This window comes from Capricornis sumatraensis, chromosome X, assembly GCF_032405125.1.
Source record: "Capricornis sumatraensis isolate serow.1 chromosome X, serow.2, whole genome shotgun sequence".
Taxonomy (NCBI): Eukaryota; Metazoa; Chordata; class Mammalia; order Artiodactyla; family Bovidae; genus Capricornis; species Capricornis sumatraensis.
This window is the reverse complement of record NC_091092.1, coordinates 132,230,215-132,258,178: the sequence shown is the minus strand read 5'-3', so window position 1 is coordinate 132,258,178 and position 27,964 is coordinate 132,230,215. Positions and strand designations below refer to the sequence as shown.

Sequence of the window (27,964 nt, the reverse complement as noted above, 5' to 3'; positions counted from 1 at the left end):
CCAAGTTAGCATCAGGAAACCTACACTTAACTAAACAAATTGACCTCCCTAAGTCTTAGGCTATCACCTAGGGAAGAGGGGACGAACCGCGCCTACCTGGTGGGGTTGCTCTGGGGACTAAATTAGACAAAGCATAAAGGGTTTACAGCTCAGTGCTTGGCAAGGTAAGATATTCAACACCATGGATATCTTAGCCACCCTCTTCCAGGCAGGGGACAAAATTTTTCATACCCTCCAACTAACAGCACAAAAGAACCTAGTACAAAGCTACAGATAAAAATCTCACTGAAAAAAGCAAAAACTTAGCTGAACTCTATAAACCTGACTTTACTTGAAAACCCCAGTGCTCTCAACACTCAATAACGTTTGCCTGTTGTCTGTGTCACCATTCCCTTGACACATTTAATTGTGGAGGAGAAACCGTTTCAGCTCCTCAGGGAGGTTGAGTTCAGAGATCTTATGATGCTGCTGGATCCCAAAGCACTTCCGAATTCTAAGGCGGCATAACTGCATCAAAGAAGAGGGCCCTGGAGAAAGATGATAAGACAAGTCACACATGGGTTTCACTGATCCAAGACTTTTCCTTTCCTTCACTAAAAGCATAAAAGATTTAACACTATTATCAAGAAATAATATAGTACTGCTTAAGACCATGCTCTGGGTTTAATAAGAGGTATTTTAAGGCCATGGTCTCTCTTTTCTGGTATCTAACTGAAATCAGGCAATTAGGTTTTGACTTAGAGAAATTTAAAGCTCGGTCTCACCAATGGAGGCTTATGGAAGCTAATTTCGAAATTACAAAGCTATGAAATCCCCCCAATGACAAGAAAACCCATGTTTAATGGTTTTCTTGTCTTTACTTTAAAAAAAAAAGTCCATATTTCTGGATGCAAATACTCTAATTTTATAATTTAGCAATTTTAAGACATTCAAATATAAGGAGCTATCTGTGAAACCTAAGTGTGATCTGAATTCATGTTTGTTTTTATATTCTGCATTTAGAGCCATCCCAGCGCTTCAGCTCATAGTGGAAAATGAACTAGTACAAACTTTGCACAGATCCAGCCAAGAGTTTACATCTTAAGATAGCAATTCTCAACAGGGCAGGGGGTGGGAGGGGTGTATTTTGCTCCCTAGGGACCCTTGGTACTGTCTGGAGACACTTTTGCTTGTCACAACTTGAGGGGTGGGCTATTAGCATCTAGAGGGTCGACGACAGGGATGCTGCTAAACATGTCCACTGTGCAGGACAGGACTGCCCCAAACTGGCCCAAAATGTAAATAGTGCTGAGCTTGAGAAGCCCTATCATAGGGTAAAAGGGTGGGAAATTGTTTCAGCCCCAACTCCTGCACTAAATTATAACAGAAGTTCTCTTTTGATTATTAAAAAGATTTTTTAAAGCAAAGCTGTATACCCTAAAGAGGGGCTTCCTTGGTGGCACGATGGTAAAGAATCTGCCTGCAATGCAGGAGATGTGAGTTCGATTCCTGGGTAGGGAAGATCCCCTGGAGAAGGGAATGGTAACCCACTCCAGTATTCTTGCTTTGGAGAATTCCATGGACAGAGGAGCCTGGCGGGCTACAGTCTATGGGGTCGCTCGGACATGACTAAGCAACTAACACTTTCCCTTTCAGGGCTTTCCTGGTGGCTCAGTGGTAAAGAATCCACCTGCAATGCAGGAGACCTGAGTTTGATCCCTGGGTTGGGAAGATCCCCTGGAGGAGGACATGGCAACCCACTCCAGTATTCTTGCCTGGAGAATCCCATGGACAGAGGAGCCTGACTGGCTACTGTCCATGGGGTCGCACAGAGTGGGACACGACTTTGCCACTAAGCATGTATGCATACCCTCAAGAATCCCATAAAGCAGTAGCCCTCACGCCAGACTTGGCAGAGCTGGGGGGATGTTGGGCCCCACCCCCGAGATGTTGCTTCAACAACCATCATCAGGTGAGCTGAGCATCTGGGTTTTGTACAGGCATGCACCCCAGGTCATTGTATTGTGTGGTCAGGATTGATAATTTAATTCAAAGGGTACAGTGGCCTGTGAATTTGATACCAAGCAGGACCCTGTGGGGCTCCTGAGCTTTTACAAAAGCCTTTCTGTGTCCCCATTTCTTGATTACAGGAAATAGGCTTCATTAGGCTTCTAAGACCTTACCTGAGTTCCAAGGAGCAGGTTAAAACAGGTGCTAGTTAGGGAAGGAGGGGATCCTGAGACAAGGGAGGAACAATAGTGCAGCCTTGGGCAGGGTCCTGATCCCCCCTCCAGGGATACACAGAACATACATTTGAGCAGTTTTACAGATAGGGAAACCCCCACCAGGTGGGAGAAGTTAAGTGAGTGCTGCCCACAAGCAATAGACCCCAGACCTGTTGGAACCGGAAGGCTAATGATGCTGACTTCCACTTACCTCACCACCAACCAATCAGAAGAATGTCCACGAGCTGACCACGCCCTCTTTGAACCATTCCTGTAAAACTCCTCACTGCCCCCTCTAGCTGGGAACACAGTTTTGAGGGCAATAGCGCACTGTGGCCCCCTTTGCCTGGCAAAGCAATAAAACTGTTCTTTCCTACTTGAACTAAAACTCTGTCTCCAAGATTCAATTCAGTGTGTCGGGCAGGGTACAAAGGCTGGATTAGACTTCAATTTCCTAGAGCATCACTGCAAGCTACAGGATAAACGGGGTTGATGGAAAACTGGGAGAGGTAGAACTAGGCACATAGACAAGGAAAGAAAGAAAGGAAATCTTTTCAATGAGGCCCTCACCACACATGCAGAAGGTCCCTGTTGGAATTTAGGGCACCTTCCAGACTATGTTCAGTGTACTCGAGGCATATATTAATGAAGGATTTCCTGGTGTACTCAAAGCACTTATTAACAAACTGCAAAAAGCATAGTGTGGGGAAACTGAACTTAACCTCATCCCACTAAAGCACATTGAAGGACATGACTAATCACATGTGCTAGATACAATGTCAGGGACAAGTACAGGAGGTACTGATAAACGAGTACAGAGAGCAAGACACCAGAGTAAGCCTGATAGAGACTTGGGCAAAGCAGGCCATTGGAGGAAACTCGGTGTAACTACCGATGGAAATTGAATATCTGCTATTTACAAGTGGGATACTGTATAACTAGAGCCTTCATTCCATATAAATAGAGCTGAAAGCTCACTAGTGCTTTGTAGCCACTTGTTGGCACCTGCAAATATTCAGGGGGCGTGGCTTTACTCCATAATGGAATCAGCTAATTCTATATTTATTGATGGGCATATTACTTTGGGGCTCCAGTTCTTTTTTTCCTGCATCAACACTCATGATGCTTTAAGACCAAAGTGCATTCAAAGTGGCTACTGTGGTGCTGTGGCGAGAGAGTCTCTATTAGTTGTCGCTGTGTGTCAGGAATAAACACTGCTTTAGCTGCTTTGGCGAGGGACGGGGTGGTCATATTCTTGAACTTCTTTCCAATGTGTGTGTGTCTACATAGATGATTTAATGACTTTAGGGGGGCCTGAGGCACTTATGCCTTTGTGGATCTCTTTCTCAATTGAAAAAAAAGAGATTTTACAGCTGGTAATTTTACAACTGTGTCCGTATAAAGATGAATATAATCCAGGTTGAGTTATAGTCATTTTTTTCCTTCTGATTTTAAAAGAAATTAAAACATTTCTGCAGACCCCTAAAAAAACAGCGGGCCCCACGCATTGTGCCATCTGGGCCTGCTGTAGAAATCTGCCCTGTCTAGATATAATTTTTTAAAACCAAGAAATCATTAAAACGTGGGCACAACTGCCCGGGGGTTACCCCACTGCTTTACATAAAGGGTTTTCTATTGGTTTGTTCCTTGTTTGCATTGGGGGGCCCAAGGCAGGCTATGACCCCCAAGTACCCTGGGGTGATGGGTGTAGGAGGAAGAAGGATTCAGGGGCCATTTTACAATTCTGCCCAGAACCCTAATTCTCAGCAATGTGGGGAGAAAATAACCAGATGACATAACATCAGAATCCTCCTGGTTGGGAAGCCTGCTTCAAACTTCCACAACCTCTAAGACTCAATGAAGTCTATACTCTAGTCAGATAAACAGGTCCTTAGCTGGCTGCTCTCCACCTCCCGGGACAATTAAGACTCTAACACAACATTTTTTGGCAACTATACCCCAATAAAAATTAATTTTTAAAATAAAGTAAAAACTAAATAATAAAATTTGTATCCTCACACAAAGAAAGATTGCAATCTGAAGGGTCTCTGCTCCTCACTCCCAGCCTACCCCCAACCCAGGGAAGTGCCTCCACCTCCTTGCACACTGCTCAACCCCAGTGTTTAGTTGCTTGGGTCAGAAGTGTCAGTTTTTATTTATGAAGGTATATGGGCTCAGTGTTGATTTAGTTATAACAGTAAATGTCTTCAGATTGCCATGGGTCATGAAAGCGATACTGTGTAATGCTCCATGAGTTGCATTCCTACCCACTATCCCAGAAACCTAATGCCCAGTAATTCGCATTAGGACATACTGGGGCTTGTATAACCTCAAAGAGGCTTCTGCCACATCACTCTAAAGCATGGCTTACAAATACCATATGACATCACTTATACGTGGAATCTAAAATAAGACACAAATGAACTTAACTACAAAACAGAAACAGACTCACAGACATAGAGAACAGACTTGTGTTTGTCAAGGGGAAGGAGGCTGGGAGAGGGCTGGATTGGGAGTTTAGGGTTAGCAGGTGCTATTATATATAGGATGGATAAACAACAAGGTCCTACGGTAGAGCGCAGGGAACTATACTCAGTATCCTGTGATAAATCATAAGGGAAAACAATATGAAAAGGAGCAAATATATATGTATAACTAAGTCACTTTGCTGTGCAGCAGAAATAACACTGTAAACCGAATATATTTCAATAAAATTAATTTTTAAAAATTAAGCATGTCTTAATTTTTAACATTTAAAAACAATATCTTAATTCTTTGAGAGCTGGCATACCCCTGAATGTTAGATCATCCAAACCAGCCTCTCTCCAACATGTCAAACAGCAGGATGGTTGTTTATTATGCAGCCAGTACTGTACCTTGCATACTAAATTATCTCAGCTCCCCACATTTGGGGAGGTGAGGGCATGATCCGTTTAATAGGATGCAAAGCCAGGATGCTCTGCCTCCTGCTAGAGCCCATGGGAGTCTCTACAAATTAAGGCTTAGATTCAGGTAAAGGAGAAGCACCTTCTATCTCCAAGAGCTGCCTCAGGGGGCTCTCTGGAGGCACCAGTTCCAAGGGTCGTTTGCCTTCAGCATTCCTGGCCTGGGTGTCTGCTCCAAAGTCCAGGAGCAGGCTGGCCAGCTCCCCACTGGATGCCCTGGCCACTGCATGAAGAGGGGAGTCCAGCCCCCGGCCCTGGTTCACATTCACTCCTAAACAGTCAGGAGAACAACAGAGTCAGTCAAGGAGCAGAGTGCAAGCACCCCCTTCTAAAAGTGCTGTGCCTCCACAGTGGGCATGGGAGTTCTCCAAGTCATCAGGACATGACTTGATTCCATTTAACAATATGGGGAAAAGGCCACTTAACAATATAACTAAAGGTATGACATGAGCCATATGGCAGATGAGGTTGAAAAACCTCACCCTTGCGCATCATACATAGCTGTGATAGATTTAGGAAAAACACTGGCAGTGTGAAAGCTGCACATTACTTATTACCAGAGCCCAAATATTAGCCGGCACAGACCAGAAGTGACGCTAGATGGCAAAATCTCATCTATGGCAATTTGCCATACTCACACGCCCAGAAACTCCGATGAAGTTTAAACTGGAGACTTGAGACCATGTGAACTGGTCTGTGAAGAGCAACCAATCATGATGACATTGCCTAGACTAGGGTGGCCAATCCTAAGATCACAGGGCAGGTGGCAAAGTCACCCTCTTTGGGGGTCAAGTGGATTCCTAGGACCATCCCCACCCAATTCTATCCCTACACTCTCAACAGAACCTTAGCCCAGCCTAGACACTGGCTCCCACTGGGACGTGTGGGGACATACAGCTTTGCATGAGCTGCTGTCTCTCTAGAAAAATGGGAATCTACGTCCAGTCAACAAATGTTAACTGAATTGTTATTGTATTGTTCTTAGCTTTCGGAGGGATGCCAATCTGACGCTTTCCTGACTAGGAGCTTAAAATCCATCTAAGATGAGAGAAGAGAGAGAGAAAACCAACCTCCTCCTGGTTCATAGTAATGGCTGCCAATTGAGTAGAAGGCAATGAGAACAAAAAACCTTCAGCAGAGGGAAAGATTATCTGATTTTTAAAGATAACCAAGACTCAAATAACTTAAAATGTGAAAAAGGGGTATTCCAAGTGTTGAAGGGGTTGGACAACAGCAGGAAGGTGAAAAAGAATGGTGGGACTTGGGCCTTTTCAAAAATATATCTACAATGGACTAAAACTGAGGCAAGTTTATTTCCAAATCAAAGACAACTGCTGAAGGTGGCCTAAAATTCAAAGGCCAGCCCTATCCCAGCAGCTGTGGGAGTTATGCTGGGACTAGTAATATCAATGGCCAGAGGAAGGGAGGCACGGGAAAGGGAGGAGAAACTAATAATCACTGAGGACCTTCCTGGGAGGAGGGACATCATCCTCAGCATGATTCTTATTGCAAGTAAGAGAACTCAAATTGAAACAGTTTTAAATAATTCCCCAGGGGAACACAGTCAAGATGAACTCTGATCTTGTCCAACTCCATTGCCTACACTTTTTCCTCTGCTACAACAGAAAGAGCTTTCAAATAACCTTGAATGTACTTTTCATTTATTCTCCTTGTTCTGTTGTGCTTTTGGTTTTACCTGACTCCAGAAGTTTCTTGGCACAGGCCACCTGCAGGTTTTCACAAGCCATATATAATGGTGTGCCCAGGTGGTGGATGTTTTGGTCAATGTTGCCCCCGTGAGCCACAAGAGACTCGATGCACTGCACGTGGCCTGCAGCCCAAAGTGGGAGAAAACAGTTAGAGCACTAATTCTCACAGCTAGGGAAACACCACCTTGCCCATATTCTGTGTGTTGAAAATTTCCAATGACTTAACTAGGAGCCAGAAGCTATGTTCTTTACTTAGACTAGCAAATGATCTTCAACACCGTCACTAGTTAACAGCGTGTTTCATAAGATGCCATCTGGAGCTCTGGGTGGAACTCCACGTGAGTTTATTAGCCACGGTAGGCAACCAGCAACCATCCACCTTTTTGAGTTGTTTGTGGCTTTGTAATCTGAGTTCAGAAATTGAAGTGAGAGTTGGGAAGAGGAATGGAAGAGGGACAAGGTGGACCTGAAGGAGACAGCACAGTGGGCCATGGGACAGGGAAGCAGACTTACAACCTCACCAAAAGCAGGCCCTGGGAGGAACTGCCCACCGTCCCGTAAGAGTGGTGGGCACTGGAGAGGCTTAGGAGATGGCGCCAAATCCAACATGAGTGGGGCCCTTTGTGGCCAACTATGTTGGGTGAAAGCAGAATCACTCTTCCTTGGTCTGGAATGCCATACTGAAACACTGCTCCTTTGCATTATCTAGTTATGCCATTGTAGTTCTCTGTGGATCCCAGGATCCCACATGGAGAACAAGTGCTTTGTATACCTCCTTTTCCCTCTTCAATCGTAAGATGTCCCTTGAAGGAGTGGGTGGAAAACTTCAATTCTCAACATATTTACCTCTCTTAGCAGCTTCGTGGATGGGGGACGCCAGGTCACTCGCCGGGTGGGGACTGGCTCCATATTGCAGAAGCAAATTCACACACTCATGGCTGCCGCTGACACAAGCGTTAAACAAGGGAGTGTGCCAGTCTACAGTGACACCATTCACCTGTAAGGAAAAACTCCAGGATGAAGGCAGGCAATGAAGTACCCTGGATTCTAACATAAGCTCCACCATTTTCAAGCTGTTTTTTCACTTATCAGAGCCTTAAATTCCACAGCTACAGGATGGAGACAAAAAAGAACAATTGCCACAAAGTTGCTGTGAAAACTCGAATGAAGTATGGGATGTCAGGCCCCAAGAATGTTTCTGAATATTTTGTCTCCTCCATGCCCTCCCCCAGGAACATGAACTTGGACACTAACTAGGATAAGTTGAACAGGTCACAAACTAATCACCTTATTTTAAACACTCTATCCTAGACCCACCCCACCCCAATCCAATTTCTGCACAGCAGTTAGAGTAACCTCTTAAAATTGTGAACATATTATTCTGTTTTAATTTCAGATGCCCCAGGTGCAAACCTGAAGGAGACACTCACTTCCAGGATCTCTCACGTTTGCACCCTCAGGCTCCTCTTTTGCCTCTGCTTAGTCCTGGCTCTGTTCCCAAGTTCGGGGTAAGTTTTCTTAACCAAAATATAAACCTGAGAATATACTTATCATGGCTCTCGGCTGCCCTCAGGACAAAGTCCAATTTCCTGGCATGGACAGCAAGCTTGTTTTGTTCTGACCCCTGTCCCCTGCTCTACCCTGCTGCTATAAGGGATGATTTGAAATCACACAAAATGCCCCCACTTTTACTTTGAGGCTTTTGTGTTTCTTTTTTCCAGTGGGTAGGAAGTTCATCATTTTCCCCAACCCGCCAATGAGCTGAGTGACTCCAACAGGTCCTATAGATTTCAACTGTGATGTCACTTCCTGCAGGAAGCATCTTTTCACTCCCTCTCTCCATCAGAAATAAACAGGTTAGGAACATTTGCACATGCATAATAATACTTATTATATCTTATAGCATGTGGTAGCAAAAAATGGCCACAGACTCTGTGCCCAGGATGCACATTCCTTTGTAATGTGGCTCTGCGACTCCTCTCATCACAAGACAGAGACTATTTTTTCAATCCTGGAATCTGGGCTTGCCCACATGAATCACTTTTTGGTCAATGGGACAGTTAACAAGTGTGATGCAAGCAGAGAGCTCACCCTTTTCACTGCTCTCAGAATCCCTGCGACCATGTGAACAGGCCCAGGCCGCCTGCTAAAGGATGAGAGACCACAGGGAGATTTTATTTCTCCCCAGACCTCCCAGTGGCCCCAGCCAGGGTCACCATGAAGCAGTCTGCTGCAGCCCACCTATTGGCTAACCCCAAATGCCTCCATGAGCCCAGCTGAGGCTAGCCAAAGCAGGCCAGACAGAAGAGCTGTGCAGACAACACAAGGAACTGTGAAATAAAGAAATGGCTACTGTCTGAAGTCATAAAGTCAGGTAGTTTGTTACACAGCAGAAACTGATGGATAAAAACAGTTTATTGTAATTGCCTGCTGTGGCTGAGATATTATGCATTCACCAAACTCATTCCCTCTCTCCTGGGCACACAGCCATACACTTTCCCACCTTCCTGGCAGTTAGACATGGCCTGAACTCTGGCCAATGGGATGTGAGTAAAAGCGACTTATGTCACTGCCAAGACTGGCCTTTTAAGTCTCCACTCACAATCCTCCATGTCTTTTCCTCTCCCAGCCATCTGGAACAGAGCACACGTGGGAGCCACTTGTTGAAGGCAGAGGAGCAACAGGATGAAAGGGGCCTGTGTCCTTGAATCACCCTTGGAAAACAGCCACCCAACCGGCAACACCCACATAGGGCTCTGAGTTGAACAAGAAATAAACTTTCATTCTGTGAGGCTACTGAGAGTTCAAGGTTTATCTGTTGAAGCATTTAGTGTCACATTCAGCCATTTACCCGTTTATCTGGTTGTCTCCTCATTTAGTTTAGAAGTTCCTGAATCTTTATTTAGAGTTAGACACATAATAAATGCTCAGTACAGACTGGTTGAGAAAAGATGAGCAATCTATATAGAATCTTCTGATCAGATTTTCCCATCACTTTTGAGCAAGAGGGGACTTAGTTAATGGAAGAAGTACTGGTCCCTACTTTCAAATTCAATGACTGTGTAACTTCCTTCTCTGCAATCTCATTATGTCACCCTGATTCCCATTCTCCAAATAACCACATGCCTTACCCCTCTCAGTCCTCCCAATTCCACAAAATATGCTATATAACTTTTTTGCTATTTCCCCCATTATTTTTCATATATACATATATATATATACTCTAAAGCTCACAGGCTAAGTAGCTTGTCCAAATTTCCAATGTTAGTAAATGGTAGAGATGGTCTGGGACCATTACTCAGGTCTTATGAAGCCAAATGTTATATGTCTTCTACAATATGTCACTACCTTCCAGCCATAGGAGTGAAGGCAGAAATGTAACAGCTATTTATTAGTAGTGACAGCTAAAGAAAATTATATAGGCTCAGACCATGACTTTCTAGCTACAAATGCAGTATTTCATCTACTGTTAAAGTAAATAAGCTTGATGGACATAATACTTTGGGGGGGGGAAACCCTCTTCATATTTCAAATCAGGCTAATAAAAAATGCTGGAAAGTATTTAGAAGGGATAGAAATAGTCATTTTTCAGTAGTGGCGTCGAAGATGGGGTTTGAGTTGTACTTACCTCAGCTCCATGCCTCAATAATATGCTTGCACAGGAGGGATGACCTCCAAGGCAGGCTTCATGCAGTGGAGACACGCGATCTGCCGTGATGAGGTTCACCGGCCACCCCTGGAGGAGGGAAATGGGCAGAGTGAGGAGTGCACTGGAACAGTTCTGGAGGGCTCAGCCATGAATCCACATTCTTTCAAAAGTTCACCTGGCTCACCTATGTGCTCAGTCACTCAGTCGTGTCTGACTCTTCGTGAGCCTATGGACTGTGGCCCAACAGGCTTCTCTGTCCACGGAATTCTCCAGGCAAGAATACTGGAGTGGGTTGCCATTTCCTTCTCCAGAGGACCTTCCTGACCCAGGAATCGAACCTGCATCTCCTGCACTGACAGGAGAGTTCTTTACGCTGAGCCATCAGGGAAGCCAATATATATTCTTCTGACTGCAGATTCATAAGAGTCCCTGACCCAGGTAAATTGTGTCTAGATTCCTGCCCCATAGACACTGTGAATACATGTCTGTTACATGAAGCCACTAACGTAGAGGGTACTTTCTTACACAGCAAAACATGACCAAGACAGTCCAAAGCGTTAGGTGAACCTCCATGGACAGAGAGGCAAAGGGACAATTTACACTCTCACTCCAGTAGTCTAGAGCTAAAGAAGCAAGAAAGTGTCTGAAAGGTCGTGGGGTTCTTCAACCTCTTGGAAAGTGTGCTCTCTAGGAGATGGATCCTGAACCTAATCCAAGCAGAACGTCAAAAGAACTCAAGGAGAGGCTCCACAGACCCCCTGATCTTGGAATATATAATCTATTCCTAACAGGAAGAAACCAGGTACAATAAAATTTCTTTTCCTTAGCATATGTCAATTAAGAGCATGGATAGTTTAATCAACATCTTGGTAATACTGGGTTAGTCAAAAAGTTCATTTGGGTTTTTCTGTAAGATGTCACAGAAAAACCCAAACGAACTTTTTGGTCAACTCAATATTATACCTTTTCTTCCCAGAATGCATGAAGGCTAAGTCGTTGCAGTCAAGTCTGACTCTCTGTGACCCTATGGACTGTAATCCAACAGTCTGTTGGAGAATCCCTCTGTCCAAGGGATTCTCTGGGCAAGAATACTGGAGTCAATTTCCATGCTCTTCTCCAAGGGAATCTTCCCAACCCAGGGATCGAAGTCAGGTCCCCTGCATTACAGGCAGATTCTTTACCATCTGAGCCACTAGGGAAGCCCAGAATAAATAAATTTTTCTGGAATAAATTTGCCTAAAATCATTCCATTAGATTATCTCACTCACCATCATCCCTAACACACATTCTTCTACTTTTGTGGGCCTTTTTTTCAGCCCCCCAGTCATGCTGTCCTTTGGGCTGTTACCCTCTGACAGGCAAGTCATGCATTTTGATATATCCCATCATTCTGGACACACACTTGAGTTCACAGGATCTCAGATCCAGAGATTTTTTTTTTTTAAGGTGGGTCTAGGAAGGGGTTCTGAGAGACTCAAAATAATCTGCTTGTAAACAAGAAACTTGAAAATCCATTTCAGCACTTTGCCATACTAGCTCTGCTGTTTGCAGGGAGGGACAGGGCTGTATCTTCCCTTCCTTCACAACCTCAAATCCCATCTGTATTAAACAAATGCTCCCTGACCCCTTGACTCGAGAAAAATTTGAATTGTAGCATTTATTCCCTTCACAAGCACTTCCCATGGACTTCACAGTGTAGCATCTTCTGTTTCATTACTGTCATTATTTTATTAAAGGCATTCCTCTCAAAGATCTGTTCTCAAATCCATTCTTTTCCCACTCTCAGCGTTCTCTGTTTATCCAGCCTCTTCCCCACACACTGGTAGAATACACCAGAAATTCACAGCAAAATGTTAACTGCATTTTTCTCTGTGCTACAGATCATGAGATGAAAGAAGACTATTCTTTAAAGGAATTCTTTATTAAGATTCCTCTATCACAAATATACTCCTATAGCCACTACTGCCATTTCAAAATCATTTAGGTGCTTATACATAAATCCAGGTAAATGAAAAAGCAAAAAAGAAATTATTTACATTCCAAAAATGTTCACCACTCATTACATATTCACATTACAAAGAAGTTCCTTTAAATTAAGCTTCCCTGTGCCAACTGAGGACTGTATTTACAGTTCATCACAGATATGCAATTTTGACTTGAAATGAACTGAGGCAGTTTGTCTGAAATATTGTCAAGTCTGAATCATATACCATTTAAGGTAATGTTTAACCCATTACTTCAGAGAGAGTCCAGTCTGCAGTGAGTTTTCAGAAAAAAACGGATCGAATAGCTGACCTTTAACTCTTCTATCATCAATTGTCTGTCCCCTAATCTCAGCATAGAGTCAGAAGTTCTGATGATTCCATGGGGCTGTGCAATATCAGGGCACCCATGGGTGACATAGTGCTTAGTACCTGGCAACTTTCTGTCTCAGCTCCAAATCATATACCTACTCAGACAACCAACTGACCACAAGAAGGTTAGGCTTTATCATTTATCCTGTCCACAGTTATCACTTCCTTCTCTACACTCAGCAGAAAGGAAGATCACAAACCTCCATCTCACTCACATTCATCCAAACACATCACTTCCTCCCTACTTTACCAAGGAGGTCAAAGCCATTTGATGTGAGAGCTTTCTACATTACCCTCCTCTCCACCCCTAACATCTCTTTATATTTCTCCAGTCTTCTTTTCTCCCATTGCTCCTTTCTCTGTGGGAGAAACTTATGAGCTCAGTCCAACAGCCCATGACCTCACCCGTCCTCCCACCACCCCCATGACTTTCCTTCATCTACCTTCTCATCTCATGCGTTCCCCTGCTCGCTCCTCTTCAGGTACACTTTCTTTTTGCTTTCAAAGTCCTCCCAGCCCTCAGTCCTGACCCTCTGAGAAGCATCCATTCAAGGCTCTTCATCCCTTCACTGGCCCCCCTTTTTATCCAAAAATATTCTATCCTCATTATCTCTACTTTTACACCTTCTCTCATTTTCTACCAACAGAATCCTGCTGATACCGCTTTTAAAGACCACCAGTGACTTTCAGAATCCAGTATGCCGTGCTCTGTTCCCCACCTCCTTCCACCTCTGAATTTGCAACATATTCATCCTGACCCCATGGAACTTGTGTCCTGGCTTCTAACACAGACTTCTACCTGAAATTATCTCCAGTCTCTGACTGCCTTTTTTCCTGTCTCTTTCACTAACTCTGTTCTTCTCCTCGTTACATCTCCTAATGCAGGCATTTCCTCAAAGATTTGCCCCCAAATCCTTTTCTTGTCTCTCAATACCCTCTATATATTACATATTGCTTTCAAATCTAAATCCCCAGCTCCAGTACATGTTCCTAATTCCTTGCTAAGACATAATCACCCAGAGACCCAGCTCATGACATAAACTTAGCCTTTGTCAACCAAACTCTCCTGAAAAGAGCTCCTTTTCTGCCAGACCTGATTCTCTGAATGGTACCACTATCTTCATTTCAAACCCAGGACTGAAATCTGAGAGAGGACAGCAGAATGATTACCGAGTTCAAATGCGGGCACCATCACCTAATTAGCAGTGTGACCTTGGGCCAGCTACTTTTCTCTCAAAGCCTCAATTTCCAACTGTAAAATGGGGACAGTTTCACCTACCCTAAGAGGTTGGTTATGAATACTTTAAAAATGATGTATGCGAAGTGTTTAGCACTCAGTAATTTCTAGGCAGTTGATATTTGAGGTTTCTTTTTATTCTTTATCCCCTGAGCCTTGAATGAGCTGCTAAATCTTTACCAGCTGAGCCACCAGGGAAGCCCAAGAATACTGGAGTGGGTAGTCTATCCCTTCTCCAGCAGATCTTCCCGACCCAGGAATCAAACTGGGGTCTCCTGCATCGCAAGTGGATTTTTTACCAACTGAGCTATCAGGGAAGGCCAAAATCGCTCAGTCATGTCCGACTCTTTGCGACCCCATGGACTAAACAGTCCATGGAATTCTCCAGGCCAAAATACTGGAGTGGGTAGCCTTTCTCTTCTCCAGGGGATCATCCCAACCCAGGGATCAAACTCAGGTCTCCCACACTGCAGGCAGATTCTTTACCAGCTGAGCCACAAGGGAAGCTCAAAAATACTGGAGTGGGTAGCCTATCCCTTCTTCAGCAGATCTTCCTGACCCAGGAATGGAATTGGGGTCTCCTGCATTGCAGGCAGATTTTTTACCAAATGAGCTATCAGGGAAGCCTGCTACATCCCAAAGGTCTGATATTTCAGAATGCCCAGCATCCTTCCTAGTATCCACCCTGATAGTGATTTAACCCTTTAAAGACTGCATGGAGCAGCATAAAGAGTTTTTATTCAAGAAACAAAAAAGTCAGTCCTCAATCTGTGTATGCAGTGGAACTTTATTGGGAAGGTTTATAGGGCTGTGCATTCAATCTTCAGGGGAACTTCAAAAAATAAAAAGTCCTGATACTCAAGCTGCATCCCAGAGCAACTGCAATACAACCAAAGGTAGCTGAATTCAGGCACTGGTATTTTTAAGATTTCCCATGCAACCCCAGCCCAAAGGGACGCTAATATGAACCATTAAATTAAGGTCACAGAGTATCCAAGGTTGCCTTAATTGCTTTATGCTGGCCTAACAAATTGCTTTGCTTTTTAAAAAATAAATTACTATTGAAGTGCAACAGATACAAAGAAACGTTCATAAATCCTCAGTGTAAACCTCAGTGAATTATCACAAAGACAATCTAACTATATAACCACTATACAGGTAAAGGAAAAAAAGCATTACCAGAAACCCACATATATCCTACCCAAATTACATCCACAAAGGCATTCAGAATAGTGGCTTCTAGCATGATAGTTTTCCTTGGTTTTGAATGTTTTATTAATTGAACCATGAAGTATGTATTTTTGTATGTATGCTCAGCTACTCTGACTTAACATCTGGTTTTCAAACTCATTCATTCATATATTTTCATTGGTGCATAGAGTTTCACTGAGTAATATACCAAAATATATTTATCCACTTACTTTTGATGGACACTTAGGTTGTTTTCAAGGGCTTTTTTTTTTTCTGTTATGAATAAGGCTGCTTCTTTAGTGGCTCAGACAGTAAAGAATTTGCCTGCAATGCAGGAGACCTGGATTCAATCCCTGGGTCAGGAAGATCCCCTGGAGAAGGGAATGGCAACCTACTCCAGCATTCTTGCCAGGAAAATTCCATAGACAGAGGAGCCTGGCAGGCTACAGACCATAGTGTCGCAAAGAGTCAGTCACAACTGAGCAACTAACACTTTCATTTTCACTTAGGTTGTTTTCAAAGGTTTTTTTTGTTTTTTGTTTTTTTTTGCTGTTAGGAATAAGGCTTCTATGAATATACCCGTACATGTTTTTTGATGAACTCATGTATACATATCTGTTGCATATAAACCTAGAAATGAAAGTGTTTGGTTGTAGGGTATAGATATTTGTAGCTTTAGTAGGTATTCCTTAATGTTTCCCAAATTGGTTTGCACAAATTTACACTCCCACCAGCAATGTATGAGAGTTTCAGTTGCTCCACATTCTTGCCAATACTTTGTATTATCTGTCTTTCCAAATGTAACCCTTCTAGTGGGAGTGAGTAACATAATTTTTTTGTAATTTGAATTACACATTTACTAATTTGACTAATAAGCACAATTTGATACATTTATTGAACACTTGGATATCTTTTTAAAAATTGCCAGTCCAAGTTTCTTGCTCATTTTTCTGTTGTCAGTCTTTTGTGTATTGATTTTAGGCTAGGAATAAGAGTTCTTAGTCATAAGTAGATAGATATCTCAAATATTTTCTCATGTATGGCTTGCCTTATTGCTTTTAAAATGCTGCCTTTGATGAACAAGTCCTTAACTTTAATGAAACCCAACCTATCAATGTTTTTGTTCCTTCCCACATACTCTTTCATGTCAAATGCCTTCCTCCCTCTTTCTCCACTGGCAAAATGGCCTTAAAAAAAAATTCCTCAACATAGTGATTCTGCAGGAGCTTAAAAAATGCCAATGCATGAAGCTTGGCCTAGGCTAAATCAGAATATCTAGAGTGAAGCCCAGTTGCTGTTTTCTTTTTAAATCTCACATTATTTTAATGTGAAGTCATGGTAAAGAATAATTAGTTACAGATTCAGTTTCTCCCTTCTTGGACCAAGTGAGAATTACTTTTTATAATTTCCATTTCTCTTTGTTATAGACATTTGCATGTTTGGTCTTATATCGCTTACTAAAGTATGTTTGTTTAGTTTGGCAGCAGTTTTTTTCAGTAGTCTTTGATTATCTGAAGCACTATGTAGATTGTAATAAGAAAATAGGTACTCTTCATTTGTGAAGAGTAACTAGAGCAGGTACATAATGTCACCTCAGTTAATTCTCTCAAACTCATATACAAGGTAACATAACAGACTGAATTTTGGGTCTCAATTCTTCACTCTCCTGTAACAGTGTAATATAGTCACACCCTTGTCATGACCTCATAGTTGACAAAATGTACTTCCTTGATCCTTGACTTTGGACTTGGCCATCTGATTTGCTCTGACCAGTGGGATGTTAGCAGATGTAACATAAGCAGATGAAAAGTTTTCTCTCATGGTTGGGCTTGCCCTGCTATGCTACAGCCTTCTGCCACAGGGAGAAAATTCCTCAGGTAGCCACTGGTCAAACAAGGATGGGAGATGAGTGCAGGAGAGCTGTACCCAACCCACAGCTTGAAGCCAAGATCAGTGCAGATCAGCTGATCCAAAATCTTATTGGCAAGAAATGTTTATTGTATTTTGCTACTGAGTTTGGGCTTTTTTCTTACACAGCAAGACCTGACTAATACTGGAGGTATTAGTCTGGAGGTAGGTATTGGAATGCTCAGGAGCTTCTCAGGTGGCGTAGTGGTAAAGAAGCCACAGGCCAATGCAGGAGATGCAAGAGACATGGCTTTGATCCCTGGGTCAGAAAGATCCCTTGGAGAAGGAAAGAGCAATGCACTCCAGTATTCTTGCCTGCAAACTTCCATGGACAGGGGAGCCTGGCAGGCTACAGTCCATGGGGTCACAAGTTGGACACAACTGAGAGGCTCAGCACACACAGACACACAGACACACACACTGGAACTTATTTTTTGAAGGTAGAAACTGGGGTTCCAAGAAAATAACTTGCTTAAATAATGCAAAAGTGCTTAAATAAAGACATGATTCCAGACATGAGTCAATAAACATATAAATACTGAATATAAACGAGTATCAGTCCAATTTAGTAAGTTATTATATAAAAGCTGCAATGATCATTTTTCACCCTATCAAATTAAGGCAAATGTTTCAGTTTATCTGAGAAGTAGCTTAACTTCATTTAGCTAGAGTTATGTGCTACTATCTATATTTCTATTTATAAGAAGCTGCTGCTACTAAAAACAGCTTAAGATAGTGACTTAGAGTAGTCTGAAATTTATCTTTAAAAATTGTCTTCTTATAGGAGGATTTCTTAGTCTAGATAGGTCTGTGAAATTGGAATTTTTCAAAGCACATTTATTAATATTTCCAGAATTAACACCTGAAATTTATCATGTCCTTCAATTGTGAATCTAGACCACAAACCACAATAGTTAACAGGACATCACTGAGAAGAATCACAGATATTTTTAATTGCATTGATTATTGCAGATATCTAAAGTAGCTCAAAATACATTCACCCTACTTAGAAAGTATGGTAATAATTAGAATCGCCACTAAATCCTCTTACTGAATGTGTTAATAAAGAAGTTCATATAGTACTATGTTACACATTTGTTTAATAGAGTTCCTCTATATTGTATTTTATGTATTTAAGACATTAGTCTGAGAAAGGGTCCTTAGATTTTGCCAGACCATCAAAGGGGTCCATGAAAGGGCCAAGAGCTCCTAACTTAAAAGGTCTATATCGTCTCTTCAGAGGACAAACATTATGAACAAAAATTTTATTGGAATTTTGAGTGGTGATTGAAACTATTTTTTAAAAAGCACCTTTGCTTAAGTTCCCAATAATTTCGAACCACCAAAATTCCAATTAATGTGTACTTAAGTATCCCATCGAAGGAGCAGAGAAACTAATATCAAACTGGCAGAGCCATTTCCACTGGAGATTCAATAGAATTGAACATTTCTTTGATATTTTAAGATGACATATTTTAAAAGACATTTTCAAGCATTTATTTTATGTGAAGGGTCTTCAACCTCAGCACTACTGATACTGGGGGCTGGATAACTGTTGAATGTGGAGAGTCATCCTGTGCAGTGTCAGATGTTTAACTTCCTTGGTCCCCAGCTACTAGATGCCAACATCACCACTACCCCAACCCCATTCCCACTCCTGCTCCCAGCTATGACAACCAAAAATGTCTCCAGACAATGTCAAATGTCTCCATCTGGGCAGAACTGCCCCAATTGAAAACCACTGCTTTACGTGATAATTTTCCAGGATACAGTCTATGGAATAAAGTGACAGCAACTTGAATGCACTAATTTGCCCACTATTCATTCAATAGAGTCTACAGAATCTACTTTGTGCATAAAATTGTACTAAACTCTAGTATTATGCCAGCCTCCAAACAAAGGAGGACAGCATTCATCTCATTCTGCTAAACAGGAAATTTACATCCTAAAATCAGACTATGACTTCTTTTCCTCAGTGCGGTGAGCAGTAGAACTTGCCTAATATTCATCATTTTTTTCCCCAAAAAATTATCTACCTGGTTGATGAGGCTCCTCAAAGACAGCAGACGTCCATGAATGGCTGCTTCATGCACAGGAGACCAATCAGATACAGAATCTGTATGGAAAGGGAGGAAGAGGTTAGTTACATCCTGCTATTGCACTTTAGACTCAGAGGCTCATCCTTGCCCATCAATAAGAGCCTAACTGGTCTTACTGGAGGGAAACATTGGAGTCAAGCAACCGACCCCTTTCATCAGGACTTTAGCATTTCTCCCCTCTATGGATGTTTCTTGAACACAGCTTATTTGAAATGTCTAGCTAGCTGAAGAAATAACTATAGTCTGCTTTCAAACTGAAGACAAAGAGGTGGACTGGGATGACAGATTACTGTACTTCGATTTACACACTGGTTTCAAAGGCAAATGATCCATTTAGTTAAATGAGAGCTTCACTAATTAGCAGCATTAGTGCATTAAACTGTGTTTGCCAGCCTAGTTTCCTGCATGAAATACAAACTCTGGCACCTCAGCAAACAGTGCTATATACTAATAGCAGTAATCATGTCATTACATACGCCATTAGGCTTGGAATCAAATCTAAACAAAACCCTATCTATTTGTAGATTACCTCCTGTCCCAATATCAAGCACAAATCAGACTTCAGTCTGACCTTGCAAGAGGGATGTGATTTCCCCACAAAGGCAGTGTGCCAGTGTGATTAGGAGAAATCTGTGAATTCAGACCCACTTGACTTCTTCTGAGTTGAACCTAGGTCTGTGGAGCAGAACCTAGCTTCAGTTCCCTTCTCTGTAAAGTCAGGACAGCGATATACTTAACCTATGGCTCAACTTCTACTAGCTACTATTATTATCCCGACCTAACACTAATTAGAGGGTATTGATTATACCCCACAGTCACTGCTATTTAAAATAGCAGGGACCTCCCTGGTGGTCCAGTGGTTACGACTTCGCTTTTCCATGCATGGGGTACAGGTTCGGTCCCTGGTCGAGGAGCTAACATCCTCCATGTCTCGTGGCCAAAAAACCAAAACATGAAAAACAGAAGCAATACTGTAAACAAATTCAATAAAGACTTTAAAAATGGTCCACATTAGGAAAAAAAAATCTTTAAAAAAATTAGCAAATGTATTCTCTAACTATACGCAAAGAATACACTTTCTTAGGAAAGAAGCCTGTAAAATGCACCTCAACACACTAAATGCTTCCCCCTCTTTCTCGTTGACTGGATGTGCCCTGAATTTGGCATAGACCTGAATTTTTCTCATCTCCAGCTGCATCTGGCTTCTAGAACAAAGGCAGGAAGTCAGAACATGAGGCGGCTAGTCTGCGCTTGCCACAACTCAGGCTCTGCCTGATTGAGTAAACACACGACACACCAACAAGGCAGGATGGTCTGATATCAGTCACACTTTGTGAATGAACTGTATCTCCTAAAAGTCCGAAGACCTGGAGAAGCAAGGCAGTTACTAAAGCCTGGCCAACGCCAGCCCATCGAAGAGGAGGCTAGAACACTTTGGACTTAACGTGTTGGCTGACGTGGGCCTGCCACCTGGAGCTATCAGTGTCCTGGAAAATCTGTCCCAGTGAGCACATTACCATTCTTCCAGATGGACTGACAAGGCTCTTAATAGAGAAGAGCAAGCTGAATGAACCTGCCTCCACACCATGCATCTAAGGCTTCCCTTCTGGGCTCATCATTGTGCCCAAGGTACCTTCAGGGAAATGACTTTCCCTAACTTCCAAAAACTCATGCTCAGTAGAAAATTAGAGTCCTTGCACCATTCTCTGAGGGTCCTAATGCTCTCAGGAGAAACACTACTGCTTCCAGGGCTTGGCATCTACAGTGCAGACAGCAGATACCGAAAGACTGATCCCCAAATTAGAATTAAAAGGATAACTCATTCTACCCTGTTGGTTCAAAGGCAAAATACCATCCATACAAACTGTTGAGTGAGAAGAGCCACAAGCTGAGAAAGATCTCAAAAATCAGTTGGATCACCATGTTTCTGAGGATTACGCCAATTTTTTTCCTTCCAAGTTCTCAGCTGCTAAGAAATATCACTGCCACACTCCTCAACCTTTCTTAAAATTAACTCAGATAATCAGAGTTGACAGCCAGACAGGTAATTTGGGTCCTAAACTGTAACTCTGTTTAGATTTCATGAAAGTGATGCAATTATCTTATCAAGAGGAGACCAAATTGGGCTTTACTTGTTTGCATTCATCACGGAAGCATGACTCCCTTTACTTAGGGTAAATAAAGAATTATGTACTTGAAGAAGTACATAAAAAAAGAAAAAGAAAAAAGTACATAAAAAAAAGACTACTTGAGGTTTTGTACCCATGCATTAGCACATAGTATTATTGGGTTGGCCATAAAATTTGTTCTGGTTTTTCCATACGTCACAAAAAAAACAAACGAACTTTCTGGCCAACCCAATATTTACAAAGTGGAGACTATCTGTGTCTTTAAGAAGCACAGGGTATTGTCCAGCTTTGATGATTTATCACTCACATATACCCCTTTCAAATACACAACTCAGTAGTTTTCAGTAGATTTCAGAGTTGTACATCTATCATCACAATTTTAGAACATTTCCAATATCCCAAAAAGAAACCCCTTGCCCAGCAGCAGTCACTTCCCCCAACCCCTCGCAACCATTGATCTACTTTCTTTCTCTATGGATGTGGGGTTTTTTTTGGACTTTTCACACAAATGGAATCATGCAACCTGTGGTCCTTTGTGACTGGCTTCTTTCACCAAGTATAATGTTTCAAGGTCCATCCACATTGGAGTATGTATCAGCACTTCATCCTTTTTTATGGCCAAATAATATTTATATAGATAGACAGACCAAAAAGCTCATAGACATTTGTGTTGCTTCCACTTCTTGGCTGTTACTAATAATTCTACTCTAAACCTTCATGTACCAATTTTTGAGTGGATATATGTTTTCAGTTCTCTTGGATAGACACCCAGGAATGGAATTGCTATATAATGTGGTAACCCAGTGTTTAGCCTTTTGAGAAACTGCCAGACTACTTTCCAAAGCAGCTGCACCACGCTATACTACCAGCAGCAGTACATGAGATTCCCTTCCTAAGTTAAAGTCCTTGCAGACTAGGATTAGGTGAATCTACCAGAGCATGCCAGTACTCCAGGCCAGAAGCAAACCTTAGGTTCTTGTATAGGTCATCTCAAACATATACAAAGACTTGAGCCTCAGCTAGTCTCTCAACACTTGATTATCTACAGAGTTAAAATTGTGAAAGGTTGACATTTTTCTAGCATTGAGAGCATGGACTTTATGCATAGTTCATTTAGCAAATGCTCTAATTTGAAACATGGATTGGTCTAACACTCTCTTTAGCTCTTAAAAACACTGATGAGATATCCAGGAGATGTTTCCAGAGCCCACATCACAAGCAGGCAATGAGCTACAAGCTCAACACATGAGCAATTAAACCCCAAAGCAGCTTTGCCCGCCTTGCTGCTGACAACCGGGAGAGAGTAGAATAAGCAGGAAAGGGGACTATTCCTGCCAGAACACGGATGCTGCTCACAGGTGGCGGCTATGGATGGAGGGAAAACTCAAAGTCACATTCCCTTTTCCACTGACCCCTGGAAATTCAAGGGCTATTATATCTATACAACACATCATTCGAGTGCTTGGTATATATTAAGAATTTTTCCCCAGTCCTTTATCAGCTAAGAACTGTTGGTTTTACTGCCAAGAAATAGATGCCAAATGGGGTCACTGGCAATGCCACAGATTCACTAGTGTAGCTCGTGGTTGACATGAGGCAAGGAGCTCTCCTCATGAAACAATGCCACAAGTCCTCCAATTAGTGCTGTTCAACTTACCTTTCTTTTAAATTGAGTCTCCATCAAACCCTGCAGCACATTAGCAAAGCTGCCATTTCATCTTTATTGCCATTTCTGGAATGATTTTTAAAATTTCCATTATTCAGAAGAGATTGAAAATGTACTAATTAGTACATTCTGAAAAGAGCTATTATTCATGAAGCTCTGAAAGCCTGCAGTGAATGCTGGGAGTAGTATCCACTGTTCCTCCTGGGAAACATTTTGCAAGGGCAAGGAGGGGAAGAAGGGCTGCGTTGCTCAGAGACAGTGGGAGCACATGCCTTCAGTAGGTTCAGTGGTGAGTACCAACACTGGGGAGGATCTGGGTGTTGTGTTGACAGTGACTGTGGACCTCGGTTAGATGGCAGGACAAATCAAAACAGGACAAAGAAACAGAGGCTCACAGTCACAAAGAGACAAAGGCCCAACAAGGCAACTCTTGGGCACATCAGTCCTGTCTACTGCAAATCTTTCTCCCAGTTCCATCACCCTGCCTCTCCTGTCTGCGTCTCTCTCTCCAGGGGCCTCTTCCATAGAGATCTCACCCCCTCAACCCATCCTGTCTGATCAGGCAAGTTTCCCCCAGAAAAACGGCCCCTGTTGAGGTGGCCCAACAGCTAAAAATCCATCCTAAGAGAAGAAGTCCTTCCTCGCCTCTTCTAGCCTCTGGTATGGGGTGTCCGTCTTTGCTTTCTTGGCTCATCAGATGCATCTTTACAACCTCTGGCTCTGCTGCCACAAGGCTTCATCCCTCTCTGCCTCCTCTGCTCTTCTTCCAGGGACCAGTCATGGGGTGGGCCCTCCTCCTCCACTGTGACCGCGCCTTAACTGATTACACCTGCGATGACTCTGTTTCTAACCAGGTCACAACCTGAGGTCCAGGGGGTTAGGACTTCAGCTTATGTTTTGGGGAGGGACACAATGTGATCAAAAACAAGGTATTTTCAGGGGAAAAGAAGGACATTCTATTCCCACTCCCCGGGCAGAAGGCTCAAGAATTCCATCTCTATAAATATTTTGTTGCCGTCTGTGTATCCTTTCCTCCCTTCCTCCAGAGGCAGCAGCCAAGAAAAGCCTGCCAGTGCAGGTGGGAGCAGCAAAGCTCCCCAAGGGCAACCACACCCCACTGATCTCTTGCCCTGGTCCAGTGCCAGGGGATTTGCTTCACCTGAGTTGAGTTTCTCATCAAGGCCTGGAAACAACATTCTGAGTGTTTCACATTCCACACTTCACCAAGGTCAAGGCTTCCAAAGCATAAATAAAGGCAATCCAGCTATCAGTGAAATTCTGCCCAAGGGGCAGGGCTGATGCACAGTAGGGAGAGAGAGCCTCCACTTGGGTAAGGGCTGGGAGAAAGTCTGGGAGGGCTTTGTGAGGGCAGTGGCTTCGAAGGGGCAGTAGTCTGTGGGTCAGATGTAGAGAAGGAGGAGTTGGGCAAGCAGAGGGGTCCTGGCGCCCACCCTTATGACTACTGCCTCTTGGGAAACTTATGTTCCTTTAGTCCCTGTGAAATGACAACATCTGAGTCTCTTCCGGAGAAAGCAATGGCACCCCACTCCAGTACTCTTGCCTGGAAAATCCCATGGACGGAGGAGCCTGGTAGGCTGCAGTCCATGGGGTCGCTACTAGTCGGACACGACTGAGCGACTTCCCTTTCACTTTTCACTTTCATGCATTGGAGAAGGAAATGGCAACCCACTCCAGTGTTCTTACCTGGATAATCCCAGGGATGGGGGAGCCTGGTGGGCCGCCGTCTATGGGATCGCACAGAGTCGGACACGACTGAAGCGACTTAGCAGTAGCAGCAGCAGAGTCTTTTCCTGCCTCTCTATCCAATTTACTGGTTCTCCGTCCTCAAATGGAAGTCTGTCCCAAGGCTCCATCCTTGGACTGAGCCATCAGACAATGTCTCCTTCTCCAGGATTTCAGCCCAGCCCCTCTGCAGAACAGCCTGAGGCCTGATTCCCAACCTGAATTCATTACCCAGCCTCTGTCCCGCACCTTCATGCTGAGCCCAGGGCACAGCCATTGGCACATTCACGTTCAAACACAAGTCCTTCTCCTCCCTATCTCACTCTGATCCCCAGGCCAGCTTCCCTTCACGACTTCTCTCTCATCCAGCCCTCTGAGCTGACATTACCCTAGGCTTTGAAAACACTGCAGTTCTGGCTGCCTTCTCTCCTTTGTGCTCTGCTTAGTCGCTCTGTCATGTCCTATCCTTTGCAAGCTCATGAACTGTAGCCCTCCAGGCTCCTCTGACCATGGGATTCTCCAGGCCAGAATACTGGAGCAGGTTGCCATGCCCTCCTCCACAGGATCTTCCCAATCTGGGAATCGAACCCAGGTCTCCCGCTTTGCAGGCGGATTCTTTACCATGTGAGCTACTAGGAAAGCCCAAGAATATTACAGTGGGTAGCCTAGCCCTTCTCCAGGGGATTCTTCCCAGGAATCGAACTGGGGTCTCCTGCATGGCAGGTGGATTCTTTACCAGCTGAGCTAATCAAGCAACAGAGCTTGATTTCTCTTTCCTCTGAAAATACAAGCCATATTTTCCCTTTCTCTGTCATTTCTGAAGCTTGATCCAGATATCAGCTTCACGCAGTGGTTCTTAAAGTATTGTCCCCAAACAGCACCATCAGCATTACCCGGGAGCTTGTTATACAGATTTCCAGGCCCCACCCCAGACCTAATATCTGAGGTGGTGGAGCCCAGCCATCAGCATTTTAACAATCCATCCAGGTGATACTGATGTATACGAGTTTGAGAAGCAGTGGATTAGTACAATAATTTCTCATAAATTCTCCACAATCTATCCTGACTATGGCTACCACATTAACTTACTTACAGTCTTTATTATGGCCAAGCTTCCACTCCAGAACCATCAATGGCTCCCAGTTCCCTGCCCCATGAAGGCTAAACTCGTCCACCTAGCTTCTGAAGCTACATTTTCAGATTTCATCTCTCCAGTGTTCTCATTAGACTCCTTAAGACACTGCAGTCCAGCTGTGACAGTGCCTGCCCACCCACACCCACCCAGCCAGCCCCAACCAGGGTTGGATTAGGACCTTTATTTATATTTTTGGCCACAGTGGCACAGCATGCAGGATCTTAGTTCCCCGACCAGGGATCGAACTTATGCCCCCTGCAGTGGAAGCATGGAGTCCTAACCACTGAACTGCCAGGGAATTCCTGGATTAGGACCTTTAGAAAACCTGAACAGTGAAAAGTGGCTAGTGCCCCTCTCTCAGGTAGAAATGAAAATAAACTCAGCTGTAAAATCATCATGCAGAAGTCAACCACATTACTGATTCTTCCCCATGTTGATTGGTTTGCTGCTTTAAAAATATATTTATCAAACCCATTTTAAAAGTTATTTATGGTGCTACTCTGCTTTCTACTGCTCCAAGTTCACGCTCAGTATCTCTGATTAATCCAGGTCTGCCTTGGGAGATCCAAATCCTACTTGCTGTTGAGGACTCTGCTCCTTTTATGAGGCCAAAGTGGATACACGAACAACTAACCTGAACAGTCCTGTCTGCTCCATGAGCCAGAGGGAAGACATTTTGTATTTCTTTGTGTGTGTGTTTTCCCCTTCAGCACCTAAGCAGTAGGAGAGTAGCCAGTCCTAGCTGATGTTAGGGTCCCTGCTTTTTGTCCCTTTGACCAGCAAGTGTTCTGGGCAGCCTCCCAGGGTGCTGAATATAATCATATAATCAGCCTCCTCTAATGTCTAGACCCATTTTCCAGAACCCTGTCAGTCAGCAGGTACCTGCTGAGTGCTCCCAGGAAATGACAGTTTCCCAGAGGTACAGGACTCTGCATTAACAAAGACACCATGAGACAGGGGAGAATCAACCTCTAAAACACTGCTCCAAAGGTTAAAAAAAAAAAAAAGGCTCCTTTTAAAGTGAATCAATCACGGCTCAATTTCTGAACATCATTTATAAACCCAGCCCCACCCAAATGCCACATACCTAAGACCTTTTAATAAATGTTTTAGCAGTGAAGATATTCCTTCCTATTTAGAAGTGACTTTCAAACCTCCAATGGAATATCAATGATATATTTGACCCACAAAAAATAACTTTACAGCTGACATTTCTCCTGGGGAATAAACTGTGATCAGTGGCTTGACATGGTCCATAGGACTCTGCAGAGAGAGGTGTACACATTCTGGAACAACTATGTGAAGGGAAGATACCAGCAAGTCATGGACATCTGTCCAGTAACTACCCCGTGGCCACATTTCAGATGAAGCCACTGAAATCACCCCACCCTCGTCTCTCTTCTATCTTAAGCACATTAACAGACCTCCCCAGCAGGCTGACAACACAGCCCCTAAACTCACCCCCCATCAATGGGTTGAAAAAGAGCCTCATGTCCGGGGGCTTGCTGCCGTTTCTGCCTGGTGGTTCACCATCCATGGTGCTCTCCTGGGCTGGTCAAGCTCCACACTCCACTTCAGCTGTTCAGGAAAGTCCAAATTCCATGCACCCCCGGCTCCTGGGAAATTCCAGGGCTGTGAGTGGCTGAGCGGCACCCTCCTGGTCAGATGGCAGAGAACAGGACAGGCAGGGTAATCTGAGTACTACCTGTGGTCAAACAGGCACATGCACACGGGGACACACACACACACACACACACACGCGCGCGCACAAATGCACGTTTTACCTCACAGGCTGGAGACTGCCCAAAGCCCACAACAGCCCCCCAGCCTAAAGTCTGCAAAGTTGCTGATGTCACGTCCTTTCCAAAACTGAGACCAATCAGTGAGGAAGCCTTGAGGTTTATCAGGAAGGAAACTCACAGTCTGTAACTTTGGGAGAGCCCAGGGAACAGGGTAGGGGGAGGAGACCGCTAGTCTGCTGCAACATTGTTTCCC

The 27,964-nt window shown here is 43.5% G+C and overlaps 1 protein-coding gene across 1 annotated transcript; it reads right to left on the bottom strand.

Annotated features, from left to right (window-relative positions):
• ASB9 (ankyrin repeat and SOCS box containing 9) lies at positions 1–27,777 on the bottom strand. The gene is made up of 8 exons (XM_068962597.1): positions 27,754–27,777; positions 27,431–27,626; positions 19,234–19,313; positions 10,487–10,594; positions 7,705–7,855; positions 6,846–6,980; positions 5,232–5,420; positions 1–527 (listed from the first exon to the last, which is right to left on the bottom strand). The coding sequence occupies exons 2-8, from the start codon at positions 27,504–27,506 to the stop codon at positions 403–405; spliced, it is 864 nt and encodes a 287-aa protein (XP_068818698.1). The 5' UTR covers positions 27,507–27,626; positions 27,754–27,777; the 3' UTR covers positions 1–402.
• Positions 27,778–27,964: the final 187 nt, after the last annotated feature.

Bases quoted from the DNA above. Each gene is read 5' to 3' on its own strand.
- ASB9 (XM_068962597.1), bottom strand. From the start codon at position 27,506: ATGGATGGTGAACCACCAGGCAGAAACGGCAGCAAGCCCCCGGACATG. The intron at 19,314-27,430 runs GTGAGTTTAGGG...CTTTCCATACAG, and splicing joins TTTCAACCCATTGATGGGGG to ATTCTGTATCTGATTGGTCT. The intron at 7,856-10,486 runs GTAAGTACAACT...TTTTCCTTACAG, and splicing joins TATTGAGGCATGGAGCTGAG to GTGAATGGTGTCACTGTAGA.